This window comes from Ostrinia nubilalis, chromosome 14 (genome assembly GCF_963855985.1).
Source record: "Ostrinia nubilalis chromosome 14, ilOstNubi1.1, whole genome shotgun sequence".
In the NCBI taxonomy this organism is placed as follows: Eukaryota; Metazoa; Arthropoda; class Insecta; order Lepidoptera; family Crambidae; genus Ostrinia; species Ostrinia nubilalis.
In genome coordinates, this window is record NC_087101.1 from 13554086 (window position 1) to 13572555 (window position 18470).

Here is an 18470-nt window from a genome sequence, read left to right on the forward strand (position 1 = left end):
TGCTTGGGGAGTGGAGCCCATTTCAAAGGATGGTGAAAAAAGAAACCGTTATGCTTGACGATGTAAGATTGTTTTATCTAATTGGTAGAAATTACAAATGATCAATAGTAATAAATTGATAAATAAATGACGTTATTCAGGAGCCATCAAAAGAAAACATCCAGTACGCTCCCAAAACTAAGAAGACGAGCAAAGTGTATTTTGGACGGAATGCTACAATGCGCAAGAGTCTGGAACATATTTACAAGTAAATCTACATTTTATTCATCTCTATAGATTTTCGGAGAGATATTAAGGGGGTTGATGGAATTGTATGTTGTGCAGAATGCATAGTATGTTTTAGGCTTTGTGATGAAATGTAATTTTTAGGCGACGTATGGACAAATAGGTATGCGAAGATCGGCCATTCTAGGATGTGCGCTGTTATAAAATTTTATCGATGTTTTTAGACGACAAATCTATGGGCTTATCGCCTACAATCAATAAAATGGTGCGTTGCAGCGCCCATCCTAGACCTACTGGCCTCCCAACGCGTCTGGCTAGCATGGGAAGTGTAGGCCAAACACATTTGTCTCTGGTAAATTAGAGAAACTTCTAACTGTGGTCCTACAGTGAAAACTTTACTAGAAAGAGTGATTTACACAAGTTCAATACAAGAAACAAAAATAAACTTGCCGTTCCAAATTTCAGACTGCACAAGATTGGTAATTCATTTATGGGGAAATGTATTAAACTTTTCAATAAATTACCACAAACTGTTGTAGAATTGCCCATTCATAAATTTAAAGCACATATCAAAAGCACCCTAATGAAAAAGGGCTACTATAAAGTTGATGATTATATAAAAGATAAAAATGTTTGGAATGTTTAACTACCTAGCTCGCATCAATACTTATGACTATAATATTTTGTATATTTTAAAGACTGTAAACCCTTGAAATGGAGGCTGACAATAGTGACTGAGTTTCTTGCGCTGCTTCTTCTCAGCACTGGCCCATTTATTGTCCCGAAGCAGTGGTAGGGTTAATATTGGGACGTGTAAAAGTGCTTTCTAAAAGCCTATTTGCAAAAATAAATGAAAAAGAAAAAAAAAAAACTTAATGACTTGATGATGATTGTTATAGGCATCGTCATTCAGATGACTTCAGCGATAAAATATACAACGAGTCTCCGAACCAGTCTCAGTGCACTTCCTACTCGGTCACCGATCTCTTGGAGGAGGACCCGTTTGACTACGACATTGTCAACATTGATAATGACTTACTGACCATCCCTGAAGCGCTGTCCTGTGAGCAGTTGTAAGTGATGCTACCCTCAATGTATTATTAGACATTTTGTATGGAAAAACAGTTTTTTTTCTACGAATCTTTTTCCCACCACTGCACTGCATGATATAGTCAGGATGCTTGGCATCTTAAACCCAACAAATGAAGGCTGAATTGTCTCGTGGGATAGCTGCCTTGTTGAAACCCTCAACGAATTTAATCAGAAGAATATAGGAGGGGTGTGAAATATATTACCGATTTTTTCTAGGGTGAAATGCTATTGTATTGGTCAGGGTGTCAAGGAGCAAATATTGGAATAAGTTTTAGCCAATAGGCTAGATTTCAAAATTTCAATTATTTGTCCGTCAGACAGATAATTAGAAAATATTAGACTCATTTTTTTTATTTTCTTTCATAATTAAATAATAACAGTGCTACATCGAGTTAAAATGGCCGCGTAACGTCACTTTTGAGTAAAAAATCTACTCAAGCGTGACGTAACGCGCCATTTCAACTCAATATATAAATAAAACTGTAATTATTCTATTATGAAAAAAAAAAAAACAAAAATATGTGTCCAAATTTTTTTATCATCTGTCTGACGGACAAATAGAATTTCGATTTCATTACCCAGTCATCATCCCTATTTAATATTATTTGCTTTTAGAACCCCAGGCGCTCAGTCTTGGAGGCAATCAAAGCTGTCCGAAATCAAGATGAGAACGAGAAGTAAATTGTATTTAACAAATTATTTAATAGTAAAATCACTTTAGCAGGGTTCGAGGATATACATCAAGGGATATATATTATCAAGATATATATCCGATATATATCAAGCCGGTTTTAATGATATATATCAAATTTTAAAATTTGTTACTGTATTTGTACTTTTTGACATAAGATTTTTATTTTTTTAGTTGATTTTGCCGTATTTAAAAGAAATTTTATGTTTTTGCTTTATTTGTCTGATTTTAAGTTTTAAAAACATTAAAAACATGTTTAATTATGTAACACTTATGCAATAGTATTCATGAATAATACAATAAAATAATAGTATGGCTTTCATACAAAATTGATATATATCAAAGTTGATATATATCTGATATATATCATAAATATCAGATATTTTCGAACCCTGCACTTTAGACTAAAGTAGCCGTAGTTAAAGCCCGGTCCGTGAGCACGTAGAATTTTGTCCAATGACCCCTAGCTACCCACCCTTATCGCTCGCGCGTAATTATATTGCTGTCGCGATTGTGCGACTGACACCCGCAGTGAGTATGCGAGCGCGATAGCAACATAATTACGCGCGAGCGATAAGGATGCGTAGCTAGGGGTCATTGGACAAAATTCTACGTGCTCACGGACCAGACTATATTAATATGCATCTTATGCTCACGACACGCTGCGACTTGATTTGCCTGACGCTACTTGACTATTTGCTCTGCCTATGAAATCACATGTAAAGCTCTTTCAGGTCGGGGCTCCATAAACTATAACCCGAAACAGAAAGAAGAAGTAGAGACTGTTGTTTACCATGGAGAGCCCAACGCTTTTATAATCGAGCTGTTCGGTTTCTATGAAGACATCCATGACAGGTCGGTATTATGTTAATAGTGATTAATAATGTAGAGTGACGTCATCATAATTATTTAATCACCGAAAAAATAATATAGGATGTTTCACAAGAAAGATAAGGTGTAATGTATCTTCAAACGTTTAAAAAGAATCGTCGAGTCTTTATAAAATGTATTTCTTTCAGACATGCCTTTGATTTGTTGGAGGCGGCATTTGAGATAATGAAGAACTACGATTATTGCTTAATTAGAGTTCCTTGTAAAGACAAGACGTTCCCCTTGCTTCAACATTTCTGTGTAAGTTTCCTTACATGTGAACATGTTAAATATTTAAAAATTTCATGAGATTGTTTCACATAGTATCAACTTTTGGAATAAGGTAAGGATCGAATTTAGTAAATGCCATTTTTATGTTTGTTTCAGTATGTTCCAACTAGACCAAAGATTTGTAGCAAGTATGCGCTTTATGTGGCACACAGATCTTCAGTCCTTGGGTACAATTATTCCTTTATTATTTTCGTTACATTTTGTCCATGCCAATTGAGTTAGGCCCAGAACAGACGGTGAAACGCAACTGCAACGAAAACTTTCAAACTGGTCGCGTCATGTGTGGTCTCTCAACGGACGCTATGGCAGAAACTTAGATGCAACTCAAAAGTAACTAGCAGTTGCAGTTTCGTTGCAGTTGCGTTTTACCGTCTGTTCTGGGCCTTAGTCATTACTACCTTACCTCCTCAACCCTGTCTGGCCAACGTGAGGATAGGTAAAAAGCTCCATTTGTGTCTGGATAATGAGGGCTATCGTTTTAGCGCTCACCAGTTAGCGCCACTGTAGAGTAAGGTCCTGTCACTTTCTAGTAGCGAAGACAGTGGCACCAACTGGTGAGCGCGAAAGTGGTAGGAGGACTATCGCATTTGCACTCATCAAGATGGCGCCACTGTAGAGTAAGATCCTGTCAATCGCCAGGGGTACCAACTGTTAAGTATAAAAACGATAGCCCTCATTAGTAAGGGTCGTGTTCCTACAGTGGAGATTAATGTCCTAATGATGATGAGATACCACAGAATTTTATTTCTAGGAAATTACGAGTGCGTCCAGCTGAGGTGGTAGATGTGCCTCAGATATCCCAAATGCTTCAAAACCTGGAGGGCAAGGAAACTATATGGACCATAGAGAACAGTATACTGAGCAACGACAATCACTCTGCGTTTGTCTTTCTTAGCGGATTTGCTATAGTCGGCGTGGGTATTTTGGAGTGAGTATGAAAATGTCAAAAGTAGACTAATCTATTCTGTCAGTAGCTCAATAGTGGAAAACCCTACATTCACCCGAATGAAGAGGCCTTGAGTTTGATTCGTTCGTTTCAGCCGAATGACGTCCACTGCTGGACAAAGACCTTCCTCAAAGTTTTCATATATTTATTCCGGAGTTTGATTACCGGTTCAGAAGTTCAGTTTTAAGATCAAGCGAGCAAAATCATTTACCTATTTTAGATCGTCATTTTAGACGATTCTAGCGATATCTATAGTCTGATCTTCAGTAGATCGTTTTGGTAGTTGTTTCTCCTCATTCTTCTTACTGCATATCCATTCCAATCTAAAACTTGAAGTATAGAGCATTATTTTTCTCAATATTCACATCTTATTGGGCATACCCTTTCCAGATCACCCGAGCAAATCGACTTCATCCGAGTGAAATTCAACCTAGACTTGTACCACAACCACAAATACCACTTCAGGGGCCAAGGCACGTCTGCCGGCTTCACGACCCTGAAGACTGTTATAGCGTACCCGGCGTTTGAGGTGCACTATCGATACTTTGCGAGGGAGATGATGCGCATGACTGGTACTAATTCGATGCTGTGGCTTACTGCGTATAGAAATAAGTGGGTGAGTACGGATTTAGCTCAGCAGAGTAGAATACGATGTTATTTCGGTGAATGTCGTAGGCGAATAAGGGAGACTTTGATATGTGAAAGGCCTCCCCAACCTGTCTGACCAGCGTGGGAAGTGTCAGCCAAAGCCTCCATTTGCCTCTGGTAAGTTGGACCACGTATTGCGAAAAGAAGCTCAAAACTATTCAAACGCAGGCATAGATTTCGTTGTGCACTAAGAACAAGTAAAATATCGTCTTACATAACACTGAAGGTGAAGACCTACTATCACATCAATTCATGAATTTATGTATTTTTAAAGACTGTAAACCCTTGAAAAGTAGGCTGACAATAGTGACCGAGTTTCTTGCGCTGCTTCTTCTCAGCTCAGCACTGGCCCACTTATTGTCCCGATTCAGTGGTAGGGTTAATAATACTGGGACGTGTAAAAATGATTTTTAAAAGCATATTTGCTCAAATGAGTTTTACAGTATCGGCCGTATTCTATCTAACAATTAGGTAAAAAAATTCATTCATTTGTTAGAACTAGACCAGTTCACTGTTCTGCTCTTTTCAGGTTGGTCATAAAGCTAACTCCTTGGTGTCTGCTATGATACCTCTGATTCCGAGAAAATCGGAAATTGACTGTGTCGAGATTCCTGAACTAAAGAAAATTTCCAACCTGGCGCAAAAAATGTGAGTGTCTATCATGTATTTCTAAGAACCACTTAGGCCCAGAACAGACGGTGAAACGCAACTTCAACGAAACTGCAACTTTGTGATGATTCTGACGAATGAAACTGAAACTGAAAGTTTCAAACTGGTCGCGTCATGTGTGGTCACTCCACGGACGCTATGGCAGAAACTTAGATGCAACTCAAAAGTAACTAGCAGTTGCAGTTTCGTTGCAGTTGCGTTTCACCGTCTGTTCTGGGCCTTACAGTAACCATGCTTCTTATTAAAGTACCTATCTTTGATTTATAGAGCTACTTGTCTTGCTCAATGTACGAGGGGCGGCTGAAAAGTTCTGAGCCTAGGGTATTAAAAATGCCGATAGAAAAGTATGAAAAATATATTTTTCTATTTAATCTCTCTCTACTACAACGGACTTCTTACATTTGTGTAAAAGAGCTTTTAACCCACTGAAAAAAAATTCGCAATCTTTGCCTTCGAAATGAGTCTTTATCGCCGCCTTTATTTCTTTGTCACTCAAAAATCTTCGTTCCTGGAGGTTTTTTTTCCAATTTGAGAATTAGACAAAATAGCTAGGGATTCGGATTAAACTGTGTGGTGGGTGATTAATTTCTTGAAATCCAGTTTTACCCGGGGCAAGCCCTGCAACATGCGCGGTGTGCGCGGGCGAATTGTCTTGCAATAACAGATCTCCTTTCGCCAGTTTGCCTCTTAATATTTCAACAACCACTTGACGCACTCTTATCATCAGTACAGCATAATAAACTCCGTTTATTGTAGTTTTTTTTAAGTAGGTAGTCAATGAATAATATTCCTCCATAATCCCAAAAATAGTGGCTATGAGCTTGGGTGTCGATCGCTCCACTTTGAATTTCCGCGGCGGCGTATTCCCTTTTGAATCCATTGCATTAACTCTTATTTTGACTCTAAATCGTACTGCCGGATCCATTATTTATCAATGGTGACAATGTGAGAAAAAAAATTGTTAGGATTATGGCCAAAGATGTCCTAAAACTCCTGCGAAGTTGTGACTCAACGCTGGTTGTCGAACGGCGTGAGCATTTTTGGCACCCATCGCGTGCACCCCTATTTCATGTGCAAATGAGTATGAAAAATATCGCCGATACATTCCTTGCTAATGCCTATGTCTTCAGCTATCCGTCACAGCTTAATTAGCTGATCTCTAAAGCAAGATTCTTTAAATTTTCATTATTTTATTCGTTAATGGCGAAATCTGGCCGCCCTGACTTGAGGTCATCTTTTAGCGACTCCATGCCCTGCTTGAACTATCGAATCCAATCTTTCATGATGGCATATGAAGGCCCAGACTCCCCATAAACTGTAGACATCTCTTCAAATGTTACGGTCAGCGTTTTGTTCCTCTTTTTGAGGATTTTTATGACAACTGTGTACTTCAATTTCGTACATTGCGCGGATGACTGAGACATGATGATGTTTACGGATTAATTACTAAAAGCGTGATGACGCTAATGAAATGAAACTTTGTACATATACTAAGGAGGTTATTGGCAAATTAATAAAATTTAGCGCGAGTCAATAATAATACTTGAAGATACTTAGGCTCAAAACTTTTCAGCCGCCCCTCGTATCTAATTTGAAATGGTTTTGCTATTTGCTTTTGTAATATTATGTTTTGCTCTAGAACAGCTTTCACTACCTGGTTTCTGGGTAAGAACATGACGACAATACCAAAGGTAGACATCAACGTCAGAATTCTGGTGGTCGGCGCTTCTAGGACTACCATGTCTTTCCTGGACACATTATTATTCAGGTAAATGAGTTTTCTGAAAAATTTGTTCTGTATCAAATTAGTGATGGTGTTACAGAAGACCTGGATTAGATCGTGGAACAGATCCTACCTCTTATGTAGCCAGGCTCTACAGTATGGCCTCCTTTGAAACCCAACCATAAAGGTTGAGAGTAAAATAATATTTTTTTTTGAGGCTACACATAGCTCGTCAAAGCTCAGCGGCCGCTTAAGGCCGCGGTAACAATTGATTTCTATTGTGTCTACTAGTACATGAAGGAATATTGTGATGTTTATCATAAAATCTATCCCACAGTGATGCTTCATCCTACCTAAACTTCACGAACGTGACCCTCATATCGCCGAACGGGCTGCCCTACGTAAGACAAGCGAAGCCAGCTGCCGAGATGATGTTCCCTCGGTATCGCACCACCGCCGACAAGTTTCTGAAGAGCGTGCCGTATACTTACTATGTTAATGTCGTGCAGGGAACTATGACGGAGATTAACAAGTAAGATTTTTTATTGGCTGATGAGAAAAATAGGCGTTTTAGGCTGAAACTGAAGGAAACTAACAGGGGTACTACCGAACGTCGTTTATTTAGTTTCTGAACTATCTGTCACTATCGCTCATGCGGGCGTCGGTCTTGCTATGCGTAAGCGTGATGGAAATAGTTGAAAATTTCGGATATCGTAGTAGATTAATCTTAGTCGGGTTCTATTGTGAGATAAAAAAACAGCTGTGCAAGCAGAAGAAACGGCATCTCTTGAGCTGAAGATGTTTGCCTTTGCCTCCATTAGTGTCTATGCTCATTTCATCGATTCTACGTGTAGATGCCTTGATATGTGCCCTCATATTACAAGTTAACAGGACAAAAGACGAAGATTCCTTTTATCCTTTTTATACATTGATGTTTTCAGGAAAGAGCATTATGTAACCCTCTCTAATGGCAGTGTGTACTTCTACGACCTCTTATTCCTGCTACTGGGCAAGCAATATCAACATCCGAACTATTTACGAGAGCTGTATGAGAGAGAAACTGAAGCGTGAGTTGATTTTAAATCATCATCATCACGATAGCCGAACGGTGAAAGGGTCGGACTGGCCGACTCGATAGCCCAGAAATGCGGGTAATGGTATGAACCCCGCCCCCACTCGATTTTATAGTGAGCCCACTCGTAACAAGCATAATATCTAGCTTAGTACGAGGAACTAACGGGACTATTAGTAATTTGTGCAATACAAAGCTAGAGAGCTGGACATATTGTGATAAGGTCTATGCTATATTTTTGGCAATTTCACAGGGAGGAGTGTAAATACACTCGTCTGGACGTTCCACGACTCTACCAGGAGTCTGACATCGACTTATCCACAGAGTATCTGCCAGATAACGTCTTCATCATCAATAACATATCCGAAGCAAATAGAGCCCTCAAATATGTCAAGAACTTCTTCTGGCAGGACTTTAACTGTAAGGAATGATCATCATCACTGGGTCATTTTCTCTCCATTCTGTAGGAACACCACTCTCTAAATCGCCAGAGGCAAATGGAGGATTTGGCCTGCACTCCCCTCTCTAACCAGACGGGTTGGGGAGAAGACTGATGTACGAATATTTCTCCATTAGTCACCATTTACTTACTTATTCTGTTTAGAACTTTATTGTCATGTCATCATCATCATCATCATTTCAGCCATAGGACGTCCACTGCTGAACATAGGCCTCCCCCAATGCTTTCCATGTTGATCGATTGGTAGCGGCCTGCGTCCAGCACTTCCCTGCTACCTTTACGATGTCGTCGGTCCACCTTATAGGTGGACGTCCCACGCTGCGTTTTCCGGTACGCGGCCTCCATTCCAGAACCGTTCTGCCCCATCGGCCGTCAGTTCTGCGTACTATGTCATGTCATAAGGTGACTTTATCAGTCTTTAAGGCTTTACCAGTTATTCTATAGGACTATTGCTATGACATGTTACAGACAAAATCCTGGTGTATGGTGCATCAATACACGCGTATTGCTGTTTAGCGGCCTTACTGGACTTCCAAGTTCCGCCAGAAAATATCGTGTTTATAGAGCCATTTCCATATGAAAACGGGAAGACGAGGGTGCCGGTGTTTTGTAATGAAAACGTAAGTACTTATTTTGTAGCTCATATTTTATATCCACCTTGCCCATTAATTTCTTACATAAGTGCATTTCTGGTGAGTTCTGGTGTTCAGCCTATAATAATCACGTGTAGCAGCAAAATATTTAATGTAAGAAACCTTTGACTCTTCAGCATTATCCTGTCATTTTATCTCCAATGCAGAAACACGACTCTCGTTATTTTACCAGATTCAAATGGAGCATTGCATTACACTCTCCACACTTTTCAAACGGGTTGGGGAGGCCTTATCTTCGCCTATTTCTTCCTTAAAAGAGTGAGTGAGTGGAATTACAACGCTGCTACAGTCTGCACATTGACTAATTAACGTGACTTTGGCGGAATTTATTGGGGAGGTCACTCTGTAACTCTGTGGGCCGTAATATCCTAGACCTGGCCATAAACAAAATAAGAAGAAGAAGACTGATAAATGTAATGTCTTCCAGGTGGACGAATCAGTCAAAGAAGTGCTCAATAATCTGAACATCACGGTCTACCGTTCATACTACTTCCAATCCTGGACCGTGGATGGGTACAATATGGTGACCCATGTGGACTTCTTATCGCACTTCCAGATGGTCAAGCTGGAGTGTACCGTGTTATTTTACTATGGGAAGACTGGTGTTAGCACACAAGCTTTGAATGGTACGTATATTTACTTGTGTTTATTTATTTATTTAAAGGAGTTGTTAGGAGTGTATTCAGTACAACAGTTTATGGGGATCGAACTAGCGTTCCTTGAATACCGAATCGTATTTGAACTATTGACGTCATAAGTATGTAGGACATCGAAAGATATTTCATGTGTGTGAAGAGAGAAATGATGACCAGGCCGAAGGTGGAAGCGAGGTTCACCAAGACTCCTTAACCACAGAGTAACTGACAATCTTATCTCCAACACAACAATCGTTTTGGCGACAGGTTTAGGTAGGACGATGGTAACTAGCCAAGCCAAGCCCTAGCACCAACCGAACTCAGACAATTTTGCCCCTACTAGGAATCGAACCCGGCACCTCTGGGTTCACCACTAGACCACAGAGGCGGTTATACTCATCGTAATTATTTTAATTTATTAGCCATAAAGAAAAGCGGCCTGGTGTATGATGGCGGTATTTTAATCGACCACGAGTTCCGAACTAAAGACCCTTGCATATACGCGGCCGGACCAGCCACTAGGTACTACCGGCGATACTTCGCCGACACTCGCCGGCTCAAGTATTATGACTCTTATGAAGTGGGACAGAAGGTTGGTTTACGTTTGTGATATGAAAAATGCTCTAACAAAGACGAAGAAATATGAGTAAAGCCTGGTCCGTGAGCACGTAGAATCCCGTCCAATGACCCCAAGCTGCCCATCCTTGTCGCTCGCACGTAATTATGATGCTGTCGCGCTCGCACAATCACTGCGGGCGCGCGTCGCACAGTCGCGACAGCAATATAATTACGCGCGAGCGATAAGGATGGGTAGCTTGGGGTCATTGGACGGGATTCTACGTGCTCACGGACCAGGCTTTAGTTATATTTAAAAAGTAGACCTTAAATTAATCATCATTAGGTCTGTTTTAATTCTAGCTTGGAACCCAAATAAGGAACCAGTTGGATCCTCTGTTTTCACCAAAAAAACCTCCTCGAAAGTCCTCCGTGACGTTCTCAACGAGCACCATCTTGTCGGAGCCTGTATCGCTATCGCAGACATCATCATCAACACAACCTAGCGACTCGTACGTACATAATCGTCATCATTATAAATAATCTCTTCCATTAAAATACAACTCTACTACAAAACTGCTTACAGTCGTTACGTGACATACAGTCAGATTTTCAGAGGGTTCCCATATTTTATTAGCTTTGTATTTGAATTTAGAACATAAATAGGTAAGTACCCAATAATAGATACCCACACCCACAGAAAAAGAAGATTATGCATCAAGGGAGCAGACTAATATGGCGCCTGAAACAAAGACAGTATTCCTTTGGTACATGGTCTACTGTATTTTTTGGATATTACCTACGTTCAGCCGTTAATTGATTAGGTTTCATAAAGTCTAGCAACAGATTGTGACACCTATTGTTACGATGGAAGAAGAAATAGTAAAATTGTTTTTAGAATCGCATCTGATGGGAGTGGTGACAAACACCTCGAGAAGATCCCAACTCTGAAGAAGCCCATCGTGACCCATTGCACGTTGCCCGGACGTCTGCAGTACTTGGAGGTCCGACCTCCAGGGAAGATGACTCCCCATTATTATGTGCAGTCGCAACAGTTTACCGTGAGTAATAATAATATGTGCTTTCAAAGGAAAGGCTAATATGAGTAATGAGGATATTTGCGGTCACCAGTTGGGCGCCACATATCGAGTGACAGGACCTTAGAACCTATGCACATAAGGTTTCTTTGCCGAAGAGCCGTCACCGCGCGTTAATGCAATCAGAACGTACGCAATAATTATCGCAAAGTATGTAAAAGTAATCCGCGTGATCGTAAAACGCGCGTCACAGCACTGAAGGAAACACGATATTTATATTTATGATCCTTCTCTTTAGTGGCGCCAAAAAAAATATGAATCAATATTATTTTAGAATGCAAAGTAAAAAGTGTTAGTGCCCTAGCCTAAGATTTATGTTATTTACGTTTCTACCAATGTTTAGAGCAAGCAGACTTACGGCTACTCATACTACAATGGCTTACTGATATTCCTATTTTAAGGGTTATGTACTAGAGACGTTCAAAGGCGGCTACTTCAAGCTGCACCTGAACAACGACCAAGTGGTGGATGGCATCACCTGCCTCAGTCCAGAGAGCCTCTCGCTGGACAACTTCAAGAACCTCTACGGACTGTCCGCAACTGTGTTGAATAACGTGCATTTGAGATACACTGTTAGTAATATTATTAATACACGCACGACTTTGTATCACATATCATAGCCATAATCATCAGGTCCCATTTAGTCTAAAGCAGCATAATATCTCCTTTTTTCAAAGACAAAGGTGAGGATTTGTGATTTCTCACGATGACCATGCGTTTTGGGGAGAGAGGACCAATGTTTTAGCATCGCTGTAACTCTTGCGTGGCCGGGATCTAAAGTTTAACCTCCAAAAAACTCAACCAATAAAGGCCAAGCCTTGAATTACTCCTATAATTCTCTGTCTGTACAACAGTCTGATTTTAAAATGTGGTTTGTTACTTTCGATTTCCTGCAAAGCTGACAAGGTTTATTTATAATTTTGAATAAAACGTTTCAGGCAAAAAAACTCGACGACTTCTATTCGTTCTTCCGTTCAAACTGGGCGTTGTATTTGTATCTCGAACGAGCTGATGAACTCTTTGCAATGGCTAAGGAATTGTTACCAAAGGTATTTTGAACTTATTGACTTAAATTGCTTACTTATTAATCTTCAAAGAACAATATTTTTTTTTGTGTTGTATAAAAAATATCCATTTCAAAAGTTATTCAGCTAGTACCTAAATCGCCCCAAGACCCACTCCATTCAAGGACGCTACCGCTACACCATAGGATCAGAAATTTTACTTAAGTTTACTATTTTCTTCAGGGTCAAAAAAATGGGAACACCTTAAACGATGCTCTAAGGTCCATCGCACAAAATTTGTATAACCCAGTAAGTACTTACCTAGATGCAAACTAAAATATCTCTTATTATTTTCTGTAATCTTTGCGAAAATTTGCTCTTTCAAATTGTAAATACCTACTTAGCTAGTTTTTGTTCATCAAGCAACTTTGCTATACAACTCGATCGAGCTAACTGCGCATCTCGCTGGAATGCCATTCTCCCTCTCACTTACGCACACACCTGTACCCGAGCGTCGAAGTGACGTCATGGCTACCAGGTGCGCAGTTAACTCGACCGGGTTTTAACTTAAACATTTCAGTCCTACAGATTCAACACAAAACTGAGGATACGCTCCAAGTTCGAACAGTCGCCACACGTGTCAGCCATCACCGACTACGTCATGGAGTGGATATCAGACAACGATGTTCTACTCCCGATATATCTCCAACAAGCACATAAAAACGAATGCACCCACGACCTGGGTTCTCACCCCGCGTTCGTAAAAAAGAAGAAAAGTCTGATTAAAATGTTACAGAGGATACTTTAATTGAATAGAATAATAAAGATTGACAGAAATTACGCAATGTGTTTTATTTGAATTCTACTAATATTTTTGTGTTATTTGGTGTGATAAAACTATGAACATAAAGTACCTAATCATATTTATACGAGTCATGATTCCCACGACAGCGTTCACTTTACAGGAGAAAACCCACCATAATGATCTCTAAAAATTATAAAATTCATTTGTGTCGTTCATATGGGTCTACTAATGACCAGAAGGAAAGTTTTTTTTAGTACATAAATAGGTGTTACATTAATAAATTTAATTCGTAACTTAACTAAAATAACAAAATTAACAATTTCTTGCTATGAAATTAATATTATGCATTTATGTAAAACCTATTTACATAGTTACTTAAAGACTGATAACTTCCAAAAACCGTCAATGCTTTAAAAAAAAGATGACGTGCAAATGACACGTTTATCAATGACGTTTACTATGACTTTTCAATTTCGATAGTCTAAACTTTTGGCTTTAGAATTTTCTTATTTTTAGATTATTTTCATTAATTTATTTAATCATGTCTCAACCTAAAGGCTGTGCCAAACCTCTAGTGCTAAACGAGCTGTTGATACAAAATGTGAACACGTGGGGCAATGTCCAGTACAACATACCCTTGCGGTTGTCCAACAATGAGACCAGGACGGCAGCCAGCATCGCTCATCGCCACATACCAGCTATACCGCATAGCTTGGACTGCGTAAGTAGTTTCAAATCTCCTTACATTTGGACAAGTTTGCATCAAGCACACAAGTACTGTTTTGGGGCAGACTTGCCATTGGTCTTCCGATAGAAGCGCTGACGTGAAAGATTAATGTGTTGTACGTGCTAAGGCCTATTTTCTACTTTTCGTCTTCCAGGATCAACCAACACAGGACACAGGTAAGCTTCCCTAGCAGCGTTCTCCAATTAACTATCAAGACTCTCTTAATTACCAACCAATTAAACTCATGTCTTTATTTTTCACACTAAATACTTTGTTTAAAACAAAATGAATCCCAGTTGTTATGCCTAGGCCATATTCTTTGTGAAAAGTAACTATTTTTTAGAAAATCGATGATCCGCTCCCCGAAAGAGTATGCGGCCGCGACATGGTGGTCGAGAAAGAGACCTACAAGACGACCACCGGCGAGTATTGCGTCAAACCAAACCCTAACAAGGCCATGGAGAGGGCCGACTGCTCCATCAACTGCAGGCGGGTCATCTTTATGACGGGAGTGGAGAAACGGGTAAGTTCTTGCATGTTCTAGGAAATAAGCTTTAGCTAAAATTTAAGTTAATTTTTTAGCGTTTGTGTGTTGGAAGAATGCTGCACGAGGCTCCCAAACTAGGCTATGCCTGTATCTTGGGAAACCAGTAACCGATTTTATGCCTCTGCTTTGACCAAATAAACAAAATTTTGGACTAAATAAATATCATTTTCATTTTCATCTTGGGATACTAGATACTAGTAACAGCTTGAAATTTTTATACCTATGCTTCCGCTTTGACTTGACCAATAAACTGTGTATCATCAAACTTTGTAACATCAGCTTACGCCTGTTTTTTTATAGTTGCAAGGAAAAAGCATCGTTCAACCTACAATGATATCCGAGATGAAGGATAATTTCAGAGGCGTGATGGAGCAAGCGACAATGCCACCCGAGATCACCGTTAGGGCACCAGACCCTGAATATATTTTTGATGTATGTAATAATACGTCATTTACAAAATTTATTTAGTAATAGCTTCATAATCATCATCAGCGCACGTCTATTATCAAGTCATCAGAGTTAAGTAACATTTAATTAAATTATCAAATTAAATTCTTGCTTTAGTAGGTCTTGCAGTATTTACTTCGTTTGAGCCCTTTAAATACATTTCTTTAACTGAGAGTAGAGTAGTAGTTTTTTCTCATCTCTAAAAAGCTTAGCAAATCATTTTTTTATGATTCAAAGGTCGTGGCAGCTGGTCGGAATGAAGCTCCTGTAATATCTGACAGCGCTGGTGGATTCCGAAGACTGTTGGACCCTTACGTCACCACATATAGGGCGTGCCATAAACCGTTTTCCGTCGAGGATCAATACGGGATCGGCGCTAAGGATCAGATCACATTTTACTCGGCTTTCAATTTGCCCAAGGTACTGTACCTATTGTACTGTGTGTAATCTATCTAAGTTATTACCTATGTATGTGAATACCTGTAAATTGCTAAATAAAAACGTTGCCTTAAATCCTTAGCACGCTTGGTCAGGCGTCTTCACTTAAGCGGCTTGGCCAAATGAGCCGCTCATTCGCCTGATCATGCATCAATAATGCTTATGCTTAATACACTGTATTGTTTCTGTTGGTGTTCTGAATAAGAGTTCTAGCAGCCATCGTTTATTTCAGGTGAGAGGCTTCGGACCGCGCCATCAAGAGATCTGGATGCCACTAACGTCCAAGGTCCACAGGGGTGTCTACGACAGGATCCACGTCAAGAAGGAGTACAAGGAAGTGGCTGCGTGCCACAACCCTGTCAATAACATCAAGGGGTTTGTAGATAATTTTTAAAAATAGGTACCGACTTCAAATGAGGTGGTGGTCTACTTGTATTTTGTTTTGAATGTGCTTCGTAGTGCAACGTAGCGTCGCTTCATACACGCGTATTCGTCATTTTACGCTTGGTGTACAGACTCTTGCTTGCAACTTTGCTATGAAATACTGTCGACGGAGCGCTAACATCGTGCTATCGCTGTCGTATTTTTCTTCTTATTCCAATTTGCTACACTGCACCACACAACCACAGCTTCAGCAATTCCTTTTCTTTTTTACAGCGTGTTCGAATCAGAGATGAAGAAGAAATACAAGATACCATTCGCGTATTCATCTCTCGCATCCTGGGGCCATGGAGAGAATTTCGACCTAGCCCCCTTCCCACCAAACCCCTACCAGACCAATATCGCGCCGTTTATGTACTGCAGCGATTACTGCCATATTGCTCAAGGAACCCCACCGTATACGGTCATAGACCAGCTCCAACACAAGTTGCCTGTGCATAAAAAGTGTATGAAGAGGATGATCGTTTCAAGGGATTATGATCCTTAGAAAAAAGAGCAGTGTCTGAAATCCAATGATAAGATTGAAATTCCAACATTAGGTACATTATGGAAAACAAGTGAGGATCGATACTTTATTTTCCGACCCTCATTTGTTTTCCTGATGCTTTTCTATTTTTATAAATGTTTGTAAATACCTAGGTATTTTAAAGATGTGCATGTGGATTGAGTGATCCTTGCTTGAATCTTAACAAAAATCGAGGAAGTTTTACTTAAAATATGTTAAAACATTGCGATGAAGTTTAAAAATTTGTTAAACCTAAGATAAAAATGTTATGGCCAATAAATAGGAGCACTCATACCGCACGCTTTAAGAAAACGTCAACATGTTTATTTCAGAAAATAAAGCCTTTCCACTTCTTTTTATAGTATTGAAAAATTGTTAAGAATATGTTAAAACTATTAACAAATTCAGAAATTCCTTGCACGTCCCGTTCCAAAGTTATGACGATTATTTAGGATCACTCACACCGCACACGGGCCGTATGAGTGCTCTTCAAAATAATGACTTTTTATTAATAAATACGTTTTATTTCTGTTGGGAAATGTGTGCAAACTGACGAGCGAATTTGTTAAAGAATAAGTGTGACAAAATTTAAAAGCTGAAGGAAGAAATTAACCTTTATTCTTTCCTCCAATATGCCGTGTGAGTGATCCTTACTTTTACCTCTATCTGCTCATATGTAGTTCGTAGGCAGACTGAGATAGTATCTAAAATTGTTAATTGTTTTTAACAATTATTTGGCATATATTTTGCTTTTATTAAGGTCATAATTTAAGAAATATCAGGCTTAGATGATTCCTAAAGGAAAATGTTGATTAGGGTACATATGATTTTTTATTTTGTGAGACTGTTCCGATTTGTCAGACGTGACAATGCAAAACCAATGCAATCTAATATGTAGTAGGTTTAGGGGCCTCCGCTAAAACTCGCGGGGGGCGTCCGTCGCCGCGGTCGGCAGTAGCGCGAGTTTTAGTGGTTTACCCCTACATCTTGAATGATAGAAATAAAGAAACATTACAATTGTTTATAGGATTGAACTCAAATTTGACTTGTAATATGAATTGAGAAAGATACTCACGGTTTTATTTAAATAAATTACAAATTTCTCAACAAAACTGTTTTTTTTTGGTTGGACTATAAAATACGATAAAATAATATTATTAAATCTCACATGTAAACTTCCGAGGAATCGAAACAGTCTCTCAAAATAAAAAAATCATACGTACCTACCCTAATCAACATTTTCGTTTAGGAATCATCTAAGCCTGATATTTCTTAAATTATGACCTTAATAAAAGCAAAATATATGCCAAATAATTGTTAAAAACAATTAACAATTTTAGATACTATCTCAGTCTGCCTACGAACTACATATGAGCAGATAGAGGTAAAAGTAAGGATCACTCACACGGCATATTGGAGGAAAGAATAAAGGTTAATTTCTTCCTTCAGCTTTTAAATTTTGTCACACTTATTCTTTAACAAATTCGCTCGTCAGTTTGCACACATTTCCCAACAGAAATAAAACATATATTTATTAATAAAAAGTCATTATTTTGAAGAGCACTCATACGGCCCGTGTGCGGTGTGAGTGATCCTAAATAATCGTCATAACTTTGGAACGGGACGTGCAAGGAATTTCTGAATTTGTTAATAGTTTTAACATATTCTTAACAATTTTTCAATACTATAAAAAGAAGTGGAAAGGCTTTATTTTCTGAAATAAACATGTTGACGTTTTCTTAAAGCGTGCGGTATGAGTGCTCCTATTTATTGGCCATAACATTTTTATCTTAGGTTTAACAAATTTTTAAACTTCATCGCAATGTTTTAACATATTTTAAGTAAAACTTCCTCGATTTTTGTTAAGATTGAAGCAAGGATCACTCAATCCACATGCACATATTTTAAAGTTTTCAATAAAAATCATAG

General features: G+C 39.1%; 3 protein-coding genes across 3 annotated transcripts; all 3 read left to right on the plus strand.

Moving 5' to 3' along the window:
• The first annotated feature begins 1124 nt into the window (after nucleotides 1-1124).
• Nucleotides 1125-10380, plus strand: LOC135078353 (cilia- and flagella-associated protein 61-like). Its single transcript, XM_063972951.1, has 15 exons — nucleotides 1125-1298; nucleotides 1933-1994; nucleotides 2743-2863; nucleotides 3028-3139; nucleotides 3266-3336; nucleotides 3921-4097; nucleotides 4506-4731; nucleotides 5293-5411; nucleotides 7072-7200; nucleotides 7493-7687; nucleotides 8097-8222; nucleotides 8481-8647; nucleotides 9156-9307; nucleotides 9768-9966; nucleotides 10319-10380. The coding sequence occupies exons 2-15, from the start codon at nucleotides 1982-1984 to the stop codon at nucleotides 10378-10380; spliced, it is 1869 nt and encodes a 622-aa protein (XP_063829021.1). The 5' UTR covers nucleotides 1125-1298; nucleotides 1933-1981.
• A 1054-nt stretch (nucleotides 10381-11434) lies between these two features.
• On the plus strand, nucleotides 11435-13471 carry LOC135077906 (cilia- and flagella-associated protein 61-like). Its single transcript, XM_063972438.1, has 5 exons — nucleotides 11435-11591; nucleotides 12029-12199; nucleotides 12566-12676; nucleotides 12875-12940; nucleotides 13212-13471. Exons 1-5 carry the CDS (start codon nucleotides 11553-11555, stop codon nucleotides 13437-13439), a joined length of 615 nt encoding a protein of 204 aa, XP_063828508.1. The 5' UTR covers nucleotides 11435-11552; the 3' UTR covers nucleotides 13440-13471.
• A 431-nt stretch (nucleotides 13472-13902) lies between these two features.
• Nucleotides 13903-18440, plus strand: LOC135077907 (uncharacterized). Its single transcript, XM_063972439.1, has 6 exons — nucleotides 13903-14157; nucleotides 14507-14686; nucleotides 15011-15142; nucleotides 15395-15577; nucleotides 15828-15970; nucleotides 16253-18440. The coding sequence occupies exons 1-6, from the start codon at nucleotides 13978-13980 to the stop codon at nucleotides 16521-16523; spliced, it is 1089 nt and encodes a 362-aa protein (XP_063828509.1). The 5' UTR covers nucleotides 13903-13977; the 3' UTR covers nucleotides 16524-18440.
• The last annotated feature ends 30 nt before the right edge of the window (nucleotides 18441-18470 follow it).